A 20,295-nucleotide genomic window follows, 5' to 3' on the forward strand; every position below is an offset into this window, starting at 1 on the left:
GTGGGCTGACCCTACTCCCTGGCCACCAGTGTGAGCATATGACCCAAGCTCACCTCATCGAAATATTTTATCCTCCTCACTGATTCAGACAAAGGCCCGCAAGTCAAACCAGGACAAAAAGACTCAATTCCAAGACTCTTGCTAGATGCTAAGATTGCTAACCAGATGGAAGACTGAAGCTGTTGGTGGTCCATTTCTGCCACCTTTTTGGGAAGAACCTGCCCTTTTATAAAGCAAATACAGAGATCAGATCTAAGAGAGCAAACAGCAGATGCCTGGGACACTGAGATTTGAGATCTTCAATACAGATTAAGCTGTGCCTGATCTACGCCCTGGACTTTTGTTTCCTGAGCTAAGCAGTGTCTCTTTGTGCTTAAGCTAGTCTGTTTCTGTCACGTATGCCTGAAAGAGCCCTAACACACAGAGATGTGTAAGAGTGTCTGCCCACAGTACGAGCCCTCCATTTCCGTGCCTCCACCTCCAGAGGACAGAGTGGGCTTCTTGAGTACTCTGCCTCCCTCCTCCTCCTCTGGAGCCTCGGTTCTCCAAGATCAGTCTTGCAGGCTTCATCACCGCTGCCTCCAAAGCCTGCCCCTGCGGCCGTGGCTGGCAGCCTCTACTATTAAGTCACCCTCTCTTCTTCATATTTTCCTTTTTAAATTTTTGTCTTTTCTCTTGCTCTTCTCCCTTCCACACCATTTTTCCAATGCTTCCTAGTTTTTCACAAGCCAGTCCTGTTTTTTCTTACAAATTGGAACTTCTTTTCAGCCAAATCACAGCACATAGCATGCAGCCTTTGGTTCTTCAACTGAACTCATTTCAGCTATTTTCACTGTTCCACGTTACTCAAAGATTCTTTAAAAAAAAAAAAAAAAAATCATAAAACTTCCAAACTTAATGCTGTTATGCCAAATTTAGAGCTAAATTCTGGAAAAGAGGGTATTACTCCAACTGATAATTACAACTGGAAGTACCCTGGTGCAAAAGATCCATGTGCAATACCCAATCCTAGAACTAGACCAAAAAAACATTACTGTACGTTAAACCTTGGCAGAAATGTAGTAACTCTTTTAAAATTATATATATTTCCCATCATTACAAACACCAATTTCTAAAACCTCATATAACTACATGCCAGTAACCCCAAATAAAAAGATATGAAAAGTTAAAGTAGCTTGCTCAAAGGCACATACTGCTTTAACTGAGGGAAAAGTATCAATAAACAACGTACCTGCTGGGATCTTTGCATGTTTGAAATTACGAAGACCAATAAGGTAATACTATATATCTTAGACATCAGCCTGCCTCAAAAAAATAAAATCAGATAAATTATATTTAACCCAATAACTACTGTTTAACAGTCTTGCTTCAGGCTCTTTATTCCAGAAAACTGTCATTCCATTTGGAATGCACATAGACCTTTACAAGCTTAACACACATAAGTTTGTCCGAGCAAATTTAAGCACCAATCACCTTCTTGTCCTCTGACTTGTTTCTGTCCCTCCTCATTCACTCAGATCCTACACACCACCTCATACTTTTCTATAGAATAGACTTACGTAGTGTTGAAGCAAAGGGAAGCTAGGAACTTGGAGATAAGATGATTCTCCATGTGCCAGTTATCAATTTATTGCCTCTCACCCATCACTGCCTACTCTGCAAAAATGGAGCCAGAGACTTTTAAGTGTATTTCCTTTTCCAGCTGGCACAACGTTAAGCATTATGAATAAAGAACACTGCAGAGACAGTGTAGGAGGCAGGGCCTTTCCCTTTCCGATTCCAGGCTGCTCGTCTAGGCAAGCTCCTGCAGCATGCACAGCTTCTCCACTGATAGACTCCAGTTTACAGCAGCCAGCAGCACCCACAAGCCAGTTGCTTCCCCCCAAGACACCTCCCTATCAACAGCTTTCCCCAGTGTCCTAAAGTGTGGATTTCTGGCAGGTTCCATAAGGTGAATTTCCAACAACTTCCACCACAGCAACTTCTCTGCCATTCTGTGAGCCACAGCCATGCCTTCTCCAGCAAGCTGGGATCTCTGCCCTAGGGTGCCTCTTCTTAGTACATTCTATCTCAGCCCTGAGGATAACAGTGGATTCTTTTCTTTTTTTCAGCTTTATCAAGCTATAATTGGCAGACAAAGTTATAAGATATTTAAAGTGTACAACATGACGACTTGGTATACATAGCTGATTCTGATTTCTCCCATTTGTATATTGTTTAGAGATCTCTTTACTTCTTATTAGCCAATCCCTGGTTACTCCAATCCCCTGTTATAATCAATAATTCTTTATACTAAACTTTCTTTATTCAAATAGTTTCTGTGTCCTAGCTGAACCCTGACTGATATAGCAGGTAAAAACTAGCAAAACATCAGCACAAAACAGATGGGCTCTGGCATTTCTAGAAACAACCCATTCTAAAAGATGTTTAATAAAATGTAGTTAAAAGGGTTCACTCCAGGTAGCCAGAGGGTATCTTCAGGAAGAAAGTACTGATAAGTGCTGATTTAAAAAAAAAAAAAGGGGGGGGGGGGGACTTCCCTGATGGCTCAGTGGTTAAGTATCCACCTGCCAATGCAGGGGACACGGGTAAGAGTACTAGTCTGGGAAAAATCCCACATGCCACGAAGCAACGAAGCCCATGCACCACAACTACTGAGCCTGCACTCTAGAGCCTGTGAGCCACAACTACTGAAGCTCGTGCGCCACAACTACTGAAGCTCGTGCATCACAACTACTGAGCCCACGTGCCACAACTACTGTGCACCTAGACCCCATGCTCCACAACAAAAGAAGCCACTGCAATGAGAAGCCCGTGCACCACAATGAAGTGTAGCCCCCGCTTGCTGCAACTAGAGAAAGCCCGTGCGCAGCAACGAAGACCAATGCAGCCAAAAATAAAATTTTTTAAAAAAGGAGAAAGCAATAATCTAATCAATCAGCTGTAATGTGTCTCTTTCAAGGATGAAATGGGAAAACCTGACATACATATCAGGTATATTCTTTTTTTTTTATTGAAGTATACTTGATTTACAATGTTTCAGGTGTACAGCAAAGTGATTTAGCCATATATATACATATATATATGTATATATACTCTTCTTCAGATTCTTTTCCATTATAGGTTATTAGAAGATATTGAAGATAGTTCCCTGTGCTATACAGTAGGTCCTTGTTGGTTATCTATTTTATATATAGTAGTGTGTATCTGTTAATCCCAAACTCCTAATTTATCCCTCTCCCCCATCCTTGCCTTTCCCCTTTGGTAACCATAAGTTTGTTTTCTATGTCTATAAGTCTATTTCTGTTTTGTAAATAAGTTCATTTATATTCTTCATGCAAATTACCTAAATTGCCTTTATCGACTGGCTTGTAAGCCTGAATAGAGTCAGTCCCCAAACCCATCTAACGGATAAAATAGTTTCTGGACTTGCAATAACAAAAAAGACTGCCACTCTCTGAGGACTTCCACACAACCACCCAGCAACCTCCCTCTTTTGCACTGTTTAATCTCACAAACTCTACAGCTAAAGGTTAGAGGCTAAGAAAGGTAGGCCACTGACCAGTTTATACAGATTAACTTTAAAATTCTATTTTCTTCTTCCCCCCTCCTTCTACCAAGACTGGCCTTGTCTATAAATATAATGGTCAAACTCTCTAAGCCAGATAACTGATAAAAATGTAAAATAAAAAGATTCAGATTCAAGAAAGACCCCTGAAGAATCTATTCCTCATTACCATTCATAGAATTTGATAGTACAAATAAAAAACTGGATTCAGGGAGTTCCCTGGTGGTCCAGTGGTTAGTTAGGACTTGGAACTCTCACGGCCGTGGCGCCAGGTTCAATCCCTGGTCAAGGAACTAAGATCCTGCAAGCTTCCTGGGTCGGCCAAAAAAAAAAACACAACAAATTGGATTCAGACATTTAAACCATGTTTTCCGCTTGTACAAGTGAAAACAGACAATTTTCCTAAGATCAATAGGTTCCATCTACCACTTTTCTCAAAGGACCACACTGCTGTCTTATAAAAGAACAATATAACAAAAAAGACTTCAGGGGCTTCCCTGGTGGCGCAGTGGTTGAGAGTCCGCCTGCCGATGCAGGGGACGCGGGTTCGTGCCCCGGTCCGGGAGGATCCCACATGCCACGGAGCGGCTGGGCCTGTGAGCCATGGCCGCTGAGCCTGTGCGTCCGGAGCCTGTGCCCTGCAACGGGAGAGGCCACAGCAGTGAAAGGCCCGCATACCACAAAAAAAAAAAAAAAAAAAACTTCAGGAAATCTACGGTGTAGGTAAAACAGCAGGATACAGGACACTTTCCCCATCTTCAGGCAACTTCCTTACCCAAAAACATTTCCAAAATGAGATGTAAGTATCCCAAAGTCTGTTCCAAAGCTCCCTAAGTTCCATGGGCAGGCTTGGGCTCCAAAACTTAAACGCTGCTGGCATATTAACTGTCTCCAGCTTTTCACAAGTGCTATCGCTTCCGCAGCTTGCTCTGCCTCCCTCCACCCCTATATGTTCTCGTTTGCTTTTTCTGGTTCACAGTGGGTTTCTTCTTTTCCAGTGAATATTGAGGTTAGAAAGCCTGTGACTCTTTGTTATCAATTTCCCCTCTTCATCTAATAATAGTTAGTACTTTCTTTTTATGTCATTTTTCAACTCAAAAAGTACTGAGCTGTATTTCCCTACTGCCAATTGCGTGGGGAGGTGGCTATATTTCTTTTCCTGCTTTAGCTTTTTCTTTTTCTCTCTTTGGCCCTTAAGAGTCTCTATTATTTTTATACCACTACTGGTAGAGTGGACACCTTCTATTTGTGGATTCTCCTTATTATTAGGTGCGGGCTTAAAATAATAATGAAGAAATAGAAATAGAAAGCTAGACAGTTCTGAATAGATGATCATATATTCTCCAACACGCAAATATGTGTTGATCTGTGCAAATCAGACAACTCTTTCCTCTTCTTTATGGAATACAAGGGGCCACACCACCAACAGAACATTAGAAAGGTTAATATCTGCAGAACATAAAATAATTTGCATGGCACTTATCACCACAAGGTAATATTTTATATGTTAAAAATGACAAAAACTATTATTCATTCATTATTGACCACCTAGACAAAGCTAACTGTTGGGAATACGTAATAAAAATATACGTGTCTCGCCCAAAAAAGCTTTAGAAAACTCAACTTCTCTTTTACAATATGAACAGTTTCAGGTTCAGGTAAGATTCTGGGAATATCTACTGATCATGTAACTAATACTATAGCCCAAATTTAAATTCAAACAGCAACATCCTTTAAAGAAATTCAAACAGTTCCCACTACAGAAAGGTATTTTGTCTTCAGATTTTCATCACAATTCAAGATTTTAGAGCAGGCTGAAGGATGATCTAATCAAATTTATCAACCCCCTCTATGGTTTCTGGGCAAAAAAAAAAAACGATCAACCATTTATAGGCAGCTCCAAGAGGGAAAACCTCTTCCCTATAAAATAGTAAATAACACATTCGACCACTCCCATCTCTGCTAAGGAGGGATTCCAGTGCCCACTCACAAACCCAGCTTTCCAAGATTTGGAATCTCCTATTCAGTATAAACAGCACCAACAGACACAAAGCCAAAGCACCAGGGCAATGTAAATAAGCGCACTCTACTGAATTCTAATATACATTTACTCAATTAAGACAACTGAGGTCTCAAAGCTGGGGTAAGACCATCTGGAAATTCTTTCTAGGAAAAGCTAAATTTCAGTGTGCCTGCTTAGGAGAAAACACTCTAAAAATAAAGTAATGATTTCCTAAACTGCAGTTCCCTCTGATCTGGTCTTTAGTTGTTCTACTAGGAGAAAGAAAACGTATTACGTATGGAGTGGTTATTATCTACTAGGCTCAACGCTAAGAGCTTTAAAAGGATTGTCTGATTTAATTCTGACATTCTCTGGAATAGACATCATTATGTCCATTTACAGATGAAGAAACTGAAGCTGAGAGAAGTTTAAAAATTGGCCCAGGGCTTCCCTGGTGGCGCAGTGGTTGAGAGTACGCCTGCCAATGCAGGGGACACGGGTTCGTGCCCTGGTCTGGGAAGATCCCACATGCCGCAGAGCGGCTGGGCCCGTGAGCCATGGCCACCGAGCCTGCACGTCCGGAGCCTGTGCTCCACAACAGTGAGAGGCCGCGTACCGGAAAAAAAAAAAAAAAATTGGCCCAAGTATTTTATTCTTTTTGGTGCTACTGTAAATATGATTCTTTTCCTAATATCCTTTACAGATAGTTCATTCTATCTGTATAGAAACACAACTGATTTTTGTAGGTTGATTTTGTATCCTGCAACTTAAACTTGTTTATTTCTAACAGTTTTTTTGTTAGTGTCTTACAGGTTTTCTGTATATAAAATCATGTTGGGACTTCCCTGGTGGTCCAGTGGTTAAGAATCCGCCTTCCAATGCAGGGGACGCGGGTTCAATCCCTGGTTGGGGAACTAAGATCCCACATGCTACGGGGCAACTAAGCCCACGTGCGGCAACTACTGAGCCCGCGCGCCACACCTAGAGCGCCCGCACGCCACAATAAAAACAAGAACAAAAGACAAGTGTTGGTGAGGATGGGGAGAAATTGGAACATTTGTACACTGTTGGTAGGAAAGCAAAATAGGGCAGTGGTATAGCAAATAGTATGGAGGTTCCTCAAAAAAATTAAAACTAGAACTACCATATGATCCAGCAATCTCACTTCTGTGTATTTATCCAAAATCGCTGAAATCAATATCGCAAAGAATTATTAGCACTCTCACGTTCACTGAGGCATGATTAACAACAGCCAAGATGTGGAAACAACCTAAATGTCCGTGAACATACGAACAGACAAGTAAAATGTAGTATACACATAGAATGGAATACTACTCGCCTTTAAAAAAGAAAATTCTGCACTATGTGACAACATGGATGAACCCTGAGGACATTATGCTAACTGAAATAAGACAGTTGCAGAAAGACAACTGATTCCACTTATATGAGGTATTCACTTACATGAGGTATCTAAAATAATCAAATTCACAGAACTAAAGAGTGGAATGGGGGGTTGCCAGCAGCTGGAAGAGGAGGAATGGGGAGTTACTAATTAACAGGCATAAAGTTCCAGTTAAGCAAAATGAAAAAGCTCTTGAAATCTGCTGTACAACACTGTACCTATAGTCAACAGTACTTATTGTACTCTTAAAATTGTACCAACAGGGTAGATCTCATGTTAAGTGTTTTTACTACAATAAAATTTTTTAAATGTTTAACTGGCCCAAGGACTCAAACCCATTTCCAACTGACACTCAAATCTGTGCTCCGACTTAAACCACATAAACTGCCTCGGAAGAGATTAAAAAGTACTGACTGACAGCGTTCTCTCTCTGCGCTGTTAGACATTAGGAAATTCGCTTAACAACTCTGGGCCTGAGTTTCCTCACCATTAACATGAGTCTCAGGACAAAGGCAGGCAGCGCTGCCACCACCAACTGGTCGGTTTGCAGCCAACGCCGCTGGTAGTCCCCCAACGGGCATCAGCAGGACCAAGCGGGGGCCCAGCTGGAGCCCAGCGCCGCGGCCGGACCACCGCGCCTCAGCTCCCGCAGGCGCGAAAATGAGAAACGCCGCGGGAGAAAGGAACAAAGCCCGGCCCCGCTGGGTCACCGTGACCCGAGGGAAGGGCATCAGTACGACCAGCCCACGGCCTCGTTTCCAAGGCAGCTGGACCAAGAGCTCGTCTCACCTCCGGCCAGATTCGCCGGCTGGCACCTCCCCTTCACTCCGCGCCTCAGTCGCCATCTTAGTCAGTAAACTTCTTTCGCCACCCCCAACCCCGACCCCGCCTTTGGATTGGCTAAGGTGTTTCCCCATCTTTTACACGATTGGATGACTTGACCGGCCCTCCTCAACTTAAACAGCTTCATGATATTATAGGTCTATTCAAATAACTAACCGTCCTTGGTCGCCCCCAGTCTTGGCGGAAAAGGAGGGGGGAACCCAGCCCCGAGGCCTGCCGGGAGTTGTAGTTTCTCATTTTGATTAACCTTTCGGATGCCACCGACTTTTAGGTTCAAGTCAGAAATACCAAGCCAATGCTCAAATTTTGTCCTGATGTATAAAACTCAGAATTACAGATCTGTTGAACTTGAAAGTGACTTTAAGAGTCACTCTAAAATGCAAGATTCGTTTTCTGTCCTGATACAGATTGATATACCCAGAATTGTAGGTACAGAGTGGGAGCCAAGAAGTACCTATTAAATTTAGTTCACAGCCTGCTTTCTTTAGACAGCATACTGGGGGGATCACTTCTTCATTCCACCTACTCCCTTCCAGCTTCCCAAAGAACCCACAGAGTTTGCCTCTCTGATCTGAATCATGGAGATAAAACCTGCGTAATTTTGTCCCTGGCTGAGCTTTAATCCTCAGTGGGAGAAATAACCATAATTATGCTTGCCCTCCCTGCCTCACGGGCTTCTGGTGAGGATTAACTGAGGCAACAGATACGAGAACATTGTAAACTTAAAGCATTAATTTTTTCTCTGTATTATTTTTCTCTGCTGGATTTTTCTAGGAATATTTTTCCTGTTGTTCCTTCTGACATCCTTTCACCTGAAGATCTCCCAGCACTCTCCTTCTCTTTTACTAAGCTCTATCCACATATATTTTAGTTTCTCAAAAGCCTTTGCTCTGTTGTTTTTCTGGCTGGCCTGCTTTATTACATTTCACATCTCAGTTTAAAAGTCACTGGTTCAGGGAATTCCCTGGTGGTCCTGTGGTTAGGACACTGCACATCCACTGCCAGTGCCTGAGTTTGATCCTTGGTCGGGGATCTAAGATCCCGAGAGCCGCGTGGTGCAGCAAAAAAAAATAATAATAAATCAAAAAATAAATAAAAGTCACTGGTTCAGATGCCTTCCATGCCCCCGCCCCCGCATAAATCAGTTCCCCTACTAAACTTTCACATAGCACTTGTACGCTTCCTTCATAGTTCTTATCACAACTTATATAGTTTGTGTGACCATTTGTTTCACGGGAATGTTCCCAACTAGACTTCCTGCCACATGTGGGTGGAGGCTACATCTATTTTGCTCCCTGTGGTATGTGGCACATAGTGGCCTTCAAAAAATATTTTTTCTGCAAATGAATAAGTAAATCCTCTGGCTCTATTATCCAAATCAAAAATTGAATCAAGTATTCTAACAGATTATTTCAATTGATGAATTTATAAGTTTGGTAAAAGTATCTAAATAAAATTGCATTTAGTTTTATGTTTAATAAATTGTCCTTATTGTACAAATGCATGGAAAGAAATGCAAAATTCAACAAATACATATCAGTGAAATTTTTCACTGAACCCCAGACAGCCTTGGAAAATCCAGGTTGCATAACTGCTGTATATAAAAAGCAGGGAACCCAAGGCTCAAATTCTGCCCTTTCCCTGAAGTGTGAACAGGTTTCCCTCCCCCACGCTGGCCCCATGACACCCAGGACATCAGTTAATTGACTGACTGAATTAAACTGATGCTTTCACACAGAAGAAATGTTTAAAACTGTAAACTATTACCACTACAACTGGGAAGAACACCATATTTACGGTTCATCTGTTTTGCTGACATTTTTTACACAAAGTCCTTCATGTTTGGGGAACTACAGCACCGTAGTTAAAAGAGCATGGGGGCTTCCCTGGTGGCGCAGTGATTGAGAGTCTGCCTGCCGATTCAGGGGACACGGGTTCGTGCCCCGATCCAGGAGGATCCCACATGCCACAGCGCGGCTGGGCCCGTGAGCCATGGCCGCTAAGCCTGTATGTCCAGAGCTTGTGCTCCGCAACGGGAGAGGCCACAACAGCGAGAGGCCCGTGTACAGCAAAAAAGAATGCTAAACTCCACGGGAATTCCCTGGTGGTCCAGTGGTTAGAACTCCAAGCTTACACTTCAGGGGGCACAGTTTCGATCCCTGGTCAGGGAACTAAGATACTGCATGCTCCGCGGTGAGGCCCAGAAAAAAAAAAAAAGAATGCCAAACTCCCTTCTCAGATAACACTTCTATCTCCATTGCTGTGTGATAAGGACCATACATTACACTTGAGGTTACAGTTTAATCGGTTAGCCTGGAGAGGGGAGTGTCCCTCCTCAAAACCAGCTGTCCTGCTGTGACTTCTGATTACAAGAAAGTATCACTGCTGAGTGCTCTAAAAGTACCCCCCAGCCGACAAGCCTGCACACCTGTTTCTGCGAGGATGTCACGGCTCCCCCAAGATCATCTTCCTTACCCGGTCTAGTTATTGATTGTTAGAGCGACAATAAGCACAGCTGTACAGCAGGCATTCTTGAAAGTTCAGAAAGTCCTCTTGTTTCCAACAGCCTGGCTGAACAAAAGGTCACAGAAAAGTGGCCCCAGCCCTCAAGGAGTTTACAGTGAACTCAGGGAGACAAAATGGACACACGTAAGTCACATACAACAAAAGACAGTTTAGAATTATGGAAGACTAAATACCAAAGTAGATAACAGACTGGCAAGAATTCAGAAGTGTGGAGAAGGGAAGAAGGCCAGGGCTCTAAAGGATGGTTGAAGAGCAGAGGCATGGACGTGAGTCTGCCACAAATGTGACTGCAAATCCATCTACCTATCCCAACAGACCTGGAGCTTTGGGCAGATGTGGTATTCGAATCTTCTTTGTGTTTCCAGGCCCTGGCCTCAACGGGGGCGGGGTGGGGGGGAAGGAGGAGGAAATATAGGAGGGAAGCAAAAGAAGGAACAAGATGGAAGAGAAAGAAAAGAAGGATCTGCCCGTGACCCCAGCCCCAGCATCATCCTCTCCCCTCCCCACCTCTAACCCCACCCTCCAACAATGCAAGTGACTTGGAGTCCCCAGATGCATCTGTTTTCCACTTTTGTTCTTGCTGTTCCCTCGGCTTGAATTAAAGCAGGACATTTTGATGCCCACACCAAAATATAAAAATACCATGTGTACAATAAGTATTTCTGAGCCTTACATCAGTAATGAGCCTAGATAGGGATAGGGTGAGGGTGCTTATTGAACATTAAAAAAAGAAAAAAGTCTAAAAAATGTAATGATTTGTTCTCTTGTCAGAAAGGCCAACAGTCCCACCAAAATATCATGTACTCACTTGTAATATCCCTTTCTTTCTTTCCCCCTTTCCTTTGCCAGAAAACTTGTATTTGTTATGATAAAGTCTTTGGAATCATTATTTTAATGTCTTTTTCATCATCTGTTAATATTTAGCTCTTTTCTTTTTATATTGTTTAATTACACAAGTAATACATGAAGACATTTTCCTTGTAAAAATAAATTCAAATAATACAGGTAAAATCTCCTTTGTTGACCTCCCCCCACATTCTAGTCCCTCCTCTAAGAAACCACTATTTTCTGTTTGTGTCTGTTCAGATCTTTTTCTATACAATTCATTTATTCAACAAATATCTATTGAATGCCTACTACGTGCCAGGCACTTTTCTAGGCCTGGAGATACAGGCATAACAAAACGTCGCTCTCTCATGGTGTCTCATTCTAATGGTAATACGTACATACATAGAGAAATGCATAATTTTAATTTTTAGATAAATGGTGAAATACTGTACATATTATCCTTATACATGCATCTTAGAGATTTTTCCGTGTCGTACACCTAAATCTGCCATTACTCTTCCTTTTTTCTTTTTTTGGCCACGCCGCCCGGCTTGTGGGATCCTAGTTCCCTGACCAGGGAGAGTCCGAACCACTGGACTGCCAGGGAATTCCCTGCCCTTACTCTTTGAACTGCTGTGTAGTATTCCACATTATAGATGCTCCCTGGTTTATTTTAACCATCCCCTCCAGGTGTACATTTAGATTTATGTCAATCTGGGTGGCAAGCACTGGAAACTGACTTTGGCTACCATAACAGAAACTGGATTTGTTGGAAGGATACTAGGTTGAAGAGTTGGCAGGAAAGAAGGGGGCTAGGGAGCTGGAAACCCAGCCAAGGTCAGTCGATGCAGTGCCACTTGACTCTAAGCATAGTCACCCCTCTGCTGATTCCCCACCTGTTCGTGGGTCCCCACGTCACCCCCTGGAGAGGCAGAGTCATCAAGGAGAACATCTGATTGACTTGGCCTAGGTCGCTTGCCTCTACCCTTCTGCCTGGGGGAAGCTCTGTCTCCCAACAAAGCTCTCCCAGTGGGGAATTACCTACAAAAATGGGAACAAATTAAAGGACAAATGTGTGCTACAAATCATTCCAAATTTTTTACTTCCTGGCCCACCTGATTATTCTGGGCTGGGGCAGAGCTTAACCCTTCAGGCTCCTTCAGACACACTAAAGACTAACGTCTACATTATTCCACATGTTGAAAAAAGAAAACTGTCCAGCTCTGCTACAGAATCCTCTTCAAGATTGGCCACAGGGCCGGAGAGCGGGGGAGGGAACTCAATGAGGTGAAGGAAAGAGGAACCAGTTCTGTGCAGCTAAAAATGACCGAGTTTGGGGCTGGAACCTCAGAGTAAACGTTCTGGGGGTCATTTTCCCCAGCCAGGACAACAAGCTGGGAAACAGCCAGGGCAGTGGCAGGAGGCTGGCGGAGGAGGACTGGAAGCGTGCACAGCCCCGGGGCATTTCTGATTGGGAGTCACCATCTGTCAGGCACTGGGCTCAGCGCTGGGGCTACAGAGTTGAATGAGCCATGAATCCTACCTTCCAAAAGCTCAGACTGTAGTTGGAGGGCAAGGGGGCCAGGCTCTCTGGGCCACAGCGGAGGCAAGGACCAAATTCTCTGAAAGCCTGAAGCTGCCCGGCCTGACGTGGGGCGGGGTCTGAGGGAGGCGGCTGTGGTCCTGAGTCTTACAGGGTGAGTTGGAAGACCCGCAAACCGACCAAATCATTTTGAATTGGAATCTCTCTGGTGCTCTAATCAAAAACCCCAAACCTCAGGTGAGGAGGCCCCATGTGCTGATGGTAAGTTTCAAAGCAGTAACATACATGTGATGTTCAGGAATGGGCCAGTACATTATGAACTCTCCGTGCTGGGTGTTATCTCCACTGTCATGTGAACTGAAGCCTGGAGGGATCCTTTTTTCCTGCCACTATAACCCATTCTTGTGGAGGCTGTTTCGGTATAGAGAGAAATTTTGCACATAAAGTTTCTATAGCAACTAAGAAGGGTAACGAGTACATTATGAACTCTCCATGCTGGGTGTTATCTCCACTGTCATGTGAGCTGAAGCCTGGAGGGATCCTTTTTTCCTGCCACTATAACACATTCTTGTGGAGGCTGTTTCGGTATAGAGAGAAATTTTGCACATAAAGTTTCTATAGCAACTAAGAAGGGTGAAGGTCAGCAAAGGCCCAATGGCTTCCCCACCTCTCTGTCCTGTAGACAGGAACCTTCAGAGGCAGCTTCAAAGTGGCCCCCAATCAAAATCAGAAAGGAAAGGAAATTGTCCTTTAGCCCCCTTAGGCCTCTGCAGTCATCCTCAACCACAGGATCTATCTTCTTTCAAGGATGTAGGAAGAGAGGGCTGCCTTGCTCATTCATTCACACTTCAGTGTGAATTAAACCCAAAGGTACCTCTTCTGGAACATGCAAATTTAAAGGACCACTTTAATTGTGAAATAAAAAGCTTGTCACCCAGTGAAAATAATTTACACAATCATGTGGATTAGGAAACCTGAAAACCTTCTCTGGAGGATTCAATAACTGTGTCTCAGATTACCGTTTTATATTTGCTGCATTTCTAGATTTGTTTATATGATTGATTCGTTTTGGCTTCTCCCACGAGACTGTATGTTCTGTGGGTTAAGGAGTGTATTTGATTTTGCTCACTCAACTATTTATTCAATGAATAGAGGAACAAGTGAATCAAATAAATCAAAGAAGTAATAAGTGAAATAGTGAGGTCACTCGGGTCTTGAAACTATATCCCACCACTACTGGACATAAGTTTTTGTTTCAAGGCACCCAGCATCACTTTAGGGGTCCTCTGCTCTTCTATCCTCTGTGCGTTTTGTGTGGCATTGATGCCATCTCTGGCTAAAGGAGTGGGCAAAATAACTCTGGCCAATCAGAGGACTCTGGATTTTACAGTCTAGGCCAGCCCGAGTAAATACGGAAAGGAAGTATGCAGTAAGAGCCCCACTGGGGGAACTGAATGGGGTGGGAGGGCAGAGGGCAGAGGGCAGGAGGAACCAGTGCCTGTTGGAGGGGGTTTGTAGCTGGACTGAGTAAGATTTAGATGGGTAGAAATTTGGGGGGATGACATTCTCTGCAAAAAGAATGGGACTGAACATGGGGAGACAGGAACATATTAGATGCATTTGGAAGCTGGCAAGGGCCCAGTGTGACAAGAGCAAAGGGCTTCTGTAGGGTCAAGATAAGGTTGGATGAGTGGACCAGGGCCAGGCCTCTGAGTTCTGGATACCATGTTAAGAAGCTGAGGGTTTTACTCAGGAGGTAATGTGGACCTATTCAGAGTGGGGGTGGTGAGTAGCCTGAGCAGGGCTGGGCATGAGGAAGTTGACCTGCCAGAACAGTGGATTAAAGGGAAAGAAGCTATAGGGCCCAGATACAAGTTGCATGAGCCCAGTCAAGGAAACGTGAAGAGAATGGGCAACGGGACCAGAAAGAAGGCATGAAAACTGGCAGAGGCACTGGAGGAAAGAAACGGACCTTGGTGAACAAGAACCAGGCAGAGTTAAAAGACCAGATTGCAGAACCTGGGTAACAGCACCTGGGTAGTGGTTTGAGAAGGTCAGGTTTTAGGATCAACCAAAACTGAGTTTGAATCCTGGTTCTGGCTCTGGTAGTTTGTGTGACCTTGCACAAGTTTTCTTAACTCTGGGCCTAGGTTTTCTTATCCATGAAAAAGGATAATACTAAACTCAGAGGTTATTGGAAGATTAAAGAAAATAATATCTGTAAAGTGCTTTTCTGTATAGCTAATGGATACAAAGTTTCTTTGGAGGGTGATGCAAATGTTCTAAAATTAGATTATGGTGATGGTTGCATAACTCTGTTAAATATGCTAAAAAACATTGAATTGTACATTTTAAATGTGTGAAATTTATGGTAAATTATATCTCAATAAAACTGTTAAAAAATTAATCAGTATATGGTAGTTACTATTATTATCTGCTTCATTTCCTGATCTGAGTACTTCCCATAGGCCTTGCCTGACTGGCATTGCCCTCCAAATCACCTTTGAAGATTTTCTGATTATATTAGCATTATCTTTTAAAAGTTCCTGGTTGACTTAAACAAAACAGAATGTTGGGCTTCCCTGATGGCGCAGTGGCTGGGAATCCACCTGCCAATGCAGGAGACACGGGTTTGAGCCCTGGTCCAGGAAGATCCCACGTGCCGCAGAGCAACTAAGCACCTGCGCCACAACTACCCCGCCTGCACTCTAGAGCCCATGAGCTACAGCTGCTGAGCTCGCGTGCCACAACTACTGAAGCGCATGTGCCTAGAGTCCGTGCTCCGCAACAAGAGAGGCCACCGCAATGAGAAGCCCGTGCACCTCAACGAAGAGTAGCCCCCACTCGCCACAACTGGAGAAAGATCGTGTGCAGCAACGAAGACCCAACGCAGCCAAAAATAAGTAAATTAAGTAAATAAATTTTAAAAAAAAGATAGAATGTTATTCCTTTCTCACATAGAAGAGATCTGGAGGTAGGAAGTCTAGGACTGTATTTGTGTCTTCAGACCTTGTTTGAGATTCCTTCAAATTCACTGCTCTTTCATAGTTCAGTATGGCTGCTAGAGCTCTAACCATCACATCCACATTCCAGGAGACAAGATGAAAGAAAAAGAGAGGCACTTGGCCCCCTTCCTAATAGCAAGATTTTCCAAAAATACCATACACTTCCCACTTACACCTCACTGGCCAGAACTTAATCACATGGCCCCATCTAGCTGTAGGAGAAGCCAGAAAACGGCTCTGGTGCTGCTACAACTTGGTGTTGAAGGGAAGGATAGTAACTGGGAGGCAACCTGCAGCCTCTGTTAATAACTACTATTTAACGAAGGCAGAATATAGAAAATATATATGTAAATGCATAAAATATATTTGAAAAGAATATACAACAAATGTTAATATAGTTTGCCTCCAGGAAGGGAAACTGGGTGGCTGGGGACAGGAATGGGGGGAGGGCTTTCTTTCACTGTACTCATTTTGACCTTTAGAATTTTGAACCTCGTGGCTGTATTATCTATTCAAATAAATAAAACTAAAGTCTTTTTTAAAAATTCTGAATTATACTACCTGACCATATGTCTCCTGATTTCTGATTTTGTTGACACCCAGGCATCCAGACAGACACAAAGCCTCTGCAGATCTGAGACTGCCTTCCCTTGACACCTATAGCCAATCACTCTGTAAGTTCGAGCATCTACTTTTCTATTCCCACTGCCGTGGTTTGGCAAGGGCAGTACAGTCTTTTCTACAGTCCCAGAAATAAGAGCGTTAACTGCATCAGCCTATGTAGGATCATCCTAATAGTCCCTGTAGAGATGTGTTCCTGACATGGCCATTTTTTTAACCATGATCAACATACAATGAGTGTGGGGGGGGCACTTCCCTGGTGGCGCAGTGGATGAGACTCCGCACTCCCAATGCATGGGGCCCAGGTTCGATCCCTGGTCAGGGGACTAGATCTCACATGCATGCCACAACTAAGAGTTCACATGCCATAATTAAGGAGCCCGCGTGCCGCAACTAAGGAGCCCTGGAGCAACTAAGGATCCTGTGAGCTGCAACTAAAAAGGGCCCGCCTGCCACAACTAAGACTCAGCACAACCAGATTAAAAAACAAAAACAAAAACGTACAATAATGAGGGGGACTTCCCTGGTGGCGCAGTGGATAAGATTCCACACTCCCAATGCATGGGGCCCAGATTCTATCCCTGGTCAGGGAACTAGATCCCACACGCATGCTGCAACTAAGAGTTCGCATGCCACAGCTGAGGAGCCCTGGAGCCGCAACTAAGGAGCCCGTCTGTTACAACTAAGACCCGGCGCAACCAAATAAATAAATAAATATTTTTTAAAAATACAATGAGGGTGTAGTGGTCCCTTGTCTTTTCATCTCTTCATTCTTTTTTCCTGTTCTAATGGTAGATCTGGCTGGGCCTAGTATAACTCAAAAGCCATCAGAGAGGCTCTCAGGCCTTCAGTTTTTCCATTGAGTCTCCATAGCTTACACATTTTAAACAATTCCTTGAAACTGCTTGCACTAGGTTTCCCAGGGCTGCTGTAACAAATTACCACAAACCTGGTGACTTAAAACAACAGAAATTTATTTTCTCACAGCTTTGGAGGCCAGAAGTCTGATATAAATAAGGTGTCAGTTGGCAGGGCCGGTTCCTTCTTGGGGACTCAGCAGGAGAAGCTGCTCCATGCTCTCTCTTAGCTTCTGGTGATTGCTGGCAATCCTTGGTGTTTCTTGGCTTGTGGCAAACATCACTCCAATCTCTGCCTCTGTCCATACATGGCATCCTCCCTGTGTGTCTCTGTGTCCAAATTTCCCTCTTTTAAAAGGATACCAGCCACTGGATGAGGGCCCACCCTAATCCAGTTCGACCTCACATTACATTGATTACATCGTCAAAGGCCCTATTTCCAAATAAAGTCACATTTACAGATTCCTGGTGGACATGAATTTGGAAGGGACCCTATTCTACTCAGTACATTACTCCAGTCTCCACCTCTGGGGCTGCATCCCTCTAAACCTTCTTTCCAATCTTGAGTCCTTTCTACTTTTATAAATGGCAAAATACTCCACACTGTTGCACCAGTGTTAGCCCAATCCTTTAATCCATTTTAACTACTGAGTTACAGACCTGACTATTCCTAGCACCCCGTTTAACCAGTGGACAGTCATCTTCCCTGCCCTGTAAGCAGTCTCTAAGACATTTTCAACTTCTGCCTTCCCAGTGTTTCCAGCTTTCTGTAGCTGCTACTCTACAGAGAGGTGTTTAATAACTCATTAGCACTTCTTTGCATCTCAGTGTGAATCCCCTAATCTCTTAAATTCTCTCAGTACAAATCCCTCCTCCCCAACCAGCCCAGATCCTAGAGCCTCCCTGTCTGGGAGCTGGAAGGCAATGAAGGGAGGGGAAAAGGAGCAAGACTGTGTCTGCTTTGCTGCTTCCAAGGCCCATCACTCAGGGATGCTGCTGGTCTCTAAAACAGTGGCAAGCCCCAATCCTGCCATACAGTTGGAAATCCTCCACATTGGGCAAGAATTTAGTCGACGCGCAGCAGATTGTCTACATCTTTTCAACCCTGGAGTGTGAATCCACAGGATTGCCCTGTCAGGCATTAGGTAACATGCCAGCAGGGTGTACAGTTTCTCCCTTCCTTCCCAATAGTCAGCCTGGAGCCAGCCCTCTGTGCCCTGGGCAGTTCTAAAAGCAGTCACAAAAGTAATCACCCCCTTTCTGTGGCTTATTTTTTTCTAACATTTAATTTATTTTTTTCTAAAATTTTTCAGTCAACAAAATTGAAGGAATTTAACAATGAACTACCCTATTACCCGGCACCTAATTCTACCCAGATTCTACCATTAACATTTTTTTTTAGCATTTAAAAAATTAAGCTATACTTCACATAACATAAAATTCACTTTAAAATGAATTTTAAAGTGTACACTTTTGAAGTGTGTGCTTCAGTGGTTTTAAGTGTATTCACTATATTGTGCAAACATCACCACTAATTCCAGAACATTTTCATCACCCGAAAAGAAATCCCATGCCCGTTATCAATTAGTCCTAATTTCCCTCTCTTCCCAACCCTGGCAACCACTAATCTACTTTCTATCTGTAGATAGAAAGATTTGTCTATTCTGAACATTTCATATAAATGGAATCATACGATAGGTGGCCTTTTATGTCTAGTTTCTTTTGTTTAGCATAATGTCTCCAAGGTTCACTCATGCTGTAGCATATAACACTATTTAGTTCCTTTTTATGATGAATTATATTCCGTTGTATGAATAGATAACATTTTATCATCCATTCATTTGCTAATGAACATTTAGTTTCTTCTAGTTTGGAGCTGTTATGAATAATGCTGCTGTGAACACTTGGGTACAAATTTTTGTGTGAACATGTTTTCAAATCTCTCATGTATATACCTAGGAGTGGAATTGCTGGGTTATACAGTGACATTAACATTCTACTATACGTGCTTTATCATATACCTACCTGTCCTAACCATCCTTCTATCTATATATCAATCCATCTCACATTTTTGTGCACTTGGGAATAAATTGCAAATATCAGTATACTTCACCCAGCATGTCTATTAACTAGAAATCAATATTTGTGTAGTTTTTACTTTTCATGTAAAATTTACATACAGTGAATTCTAAGTGAATGATTCAATGAGTTTTAAACACATGCATACACCTGGGAAACCTGGAATCAAGATATCAAGATATAGGACTTGCCTGGTGGCGCAGTGGTTAAGAATCCGCCTGCCAATGCAGGGGACACGGGTTCAAGTCCTGGTCCGTGAAGATCCCACATGCCGCAGAGCAACTAAGCCCATGTGCCACAGCTACTGAGCCTGCACTCTAGAGCCCATGAGCCACAACTACTGAGGCCGCGTGCCACAACTACTGAAGCCTGCGCACCTAGAGACTGTGCTCTGCAACAGGAGAAGCCACCACAGTGAGAAGCCCCTGCACCACCACGAAGAGTAGCACCCCGCTCGCGGCAACTAGAAAATAAAGCCAGCAAGGAAGACCCAACACAGCCAAAAATTAATTAATTAAATTTTTTTTAAAAACAGAGCCAACTTCAAACTTAATGGTGAAAGACTGAATGCTTTCCCCTAAGATCAGGAATAAGACAAGGATGTCTGTCCTCACCACTTCTCTTCATCGTTGTTCTAGGGGTTTCAGCCAGGGCAATTAGGCAGGAAAAATAAAAGGCATCCAGATTAGAAAGGGAGAAGTAAAACTTCATCTCTGTCTGCAAGTGATGTGATCTCATATATAGAAAATCTTAAGGAATCCACTAAAAGGAGGTGATGATTTTTATGACAACCTGTGGAAGTCTCGATTCCCAAGATTTAAAAATTCATTGCGGGCTTCCCTGGTGGCGCAGTGGTTGAGAGTCCACCTGCCGATGCAGGGGACACGGGTTCGTGCCCGGGTCCGGGAGGATCCCACATGCCGCAGAGCGGCTGGGCCCGTGAGCCATGGCCGCTGAGCCTGCGTGTCCGGAGCCTGTGCTCCGCAATGGGAGAGGCCACAACAGTGAGAAGCCTGCGTAC

At 43.5% G+C, this 20,295-nt stretch overlaps 1 protein-coding gene across 1 annotated transcript in view; it reads right to left on the reverse strand.

Moving 5' to 3' along the window:
* ARHGAP19 (Rho GTPase activating protein 19) overlaps window positions 1–7,820 on the reverse strand; it is a 57,212-nt gene extending 49,392 nt beyond the window's left edge. The window contains exon 1 of the mRNA XM_007456198.1: window positions 7,762–7,820. Coding sequence (XP_007456260.1) covers window positions 7,762–7,817 — 56 coding nt within the window. The 5' untranslated portion in view covers window positions 7,818–7,820. The remainder of the gene's footprint in view (window positions 1–7,761) is intronic.
* Window positions 7,821–20,295: the final 12,475 nt, after the last annotated feature.

The sequence above is a fragment of the Lipotes vexillifer genome, unplaced genomic scaffold, assembly GCF_000442215.2.
Source record: "Lipotes vexillifer unplaced genomic scaffold, Lipotes_vexillifer_v1.1 scaffold184, whole genome shotgun sequence".
Taxonomy (NCBI): domain Eukaryota; kingdom Metazoa; phylum Chordata; class Mammalia; order Artiodactyla; family Lipotidae; genus Lipotes; species Lipotes vexillifer.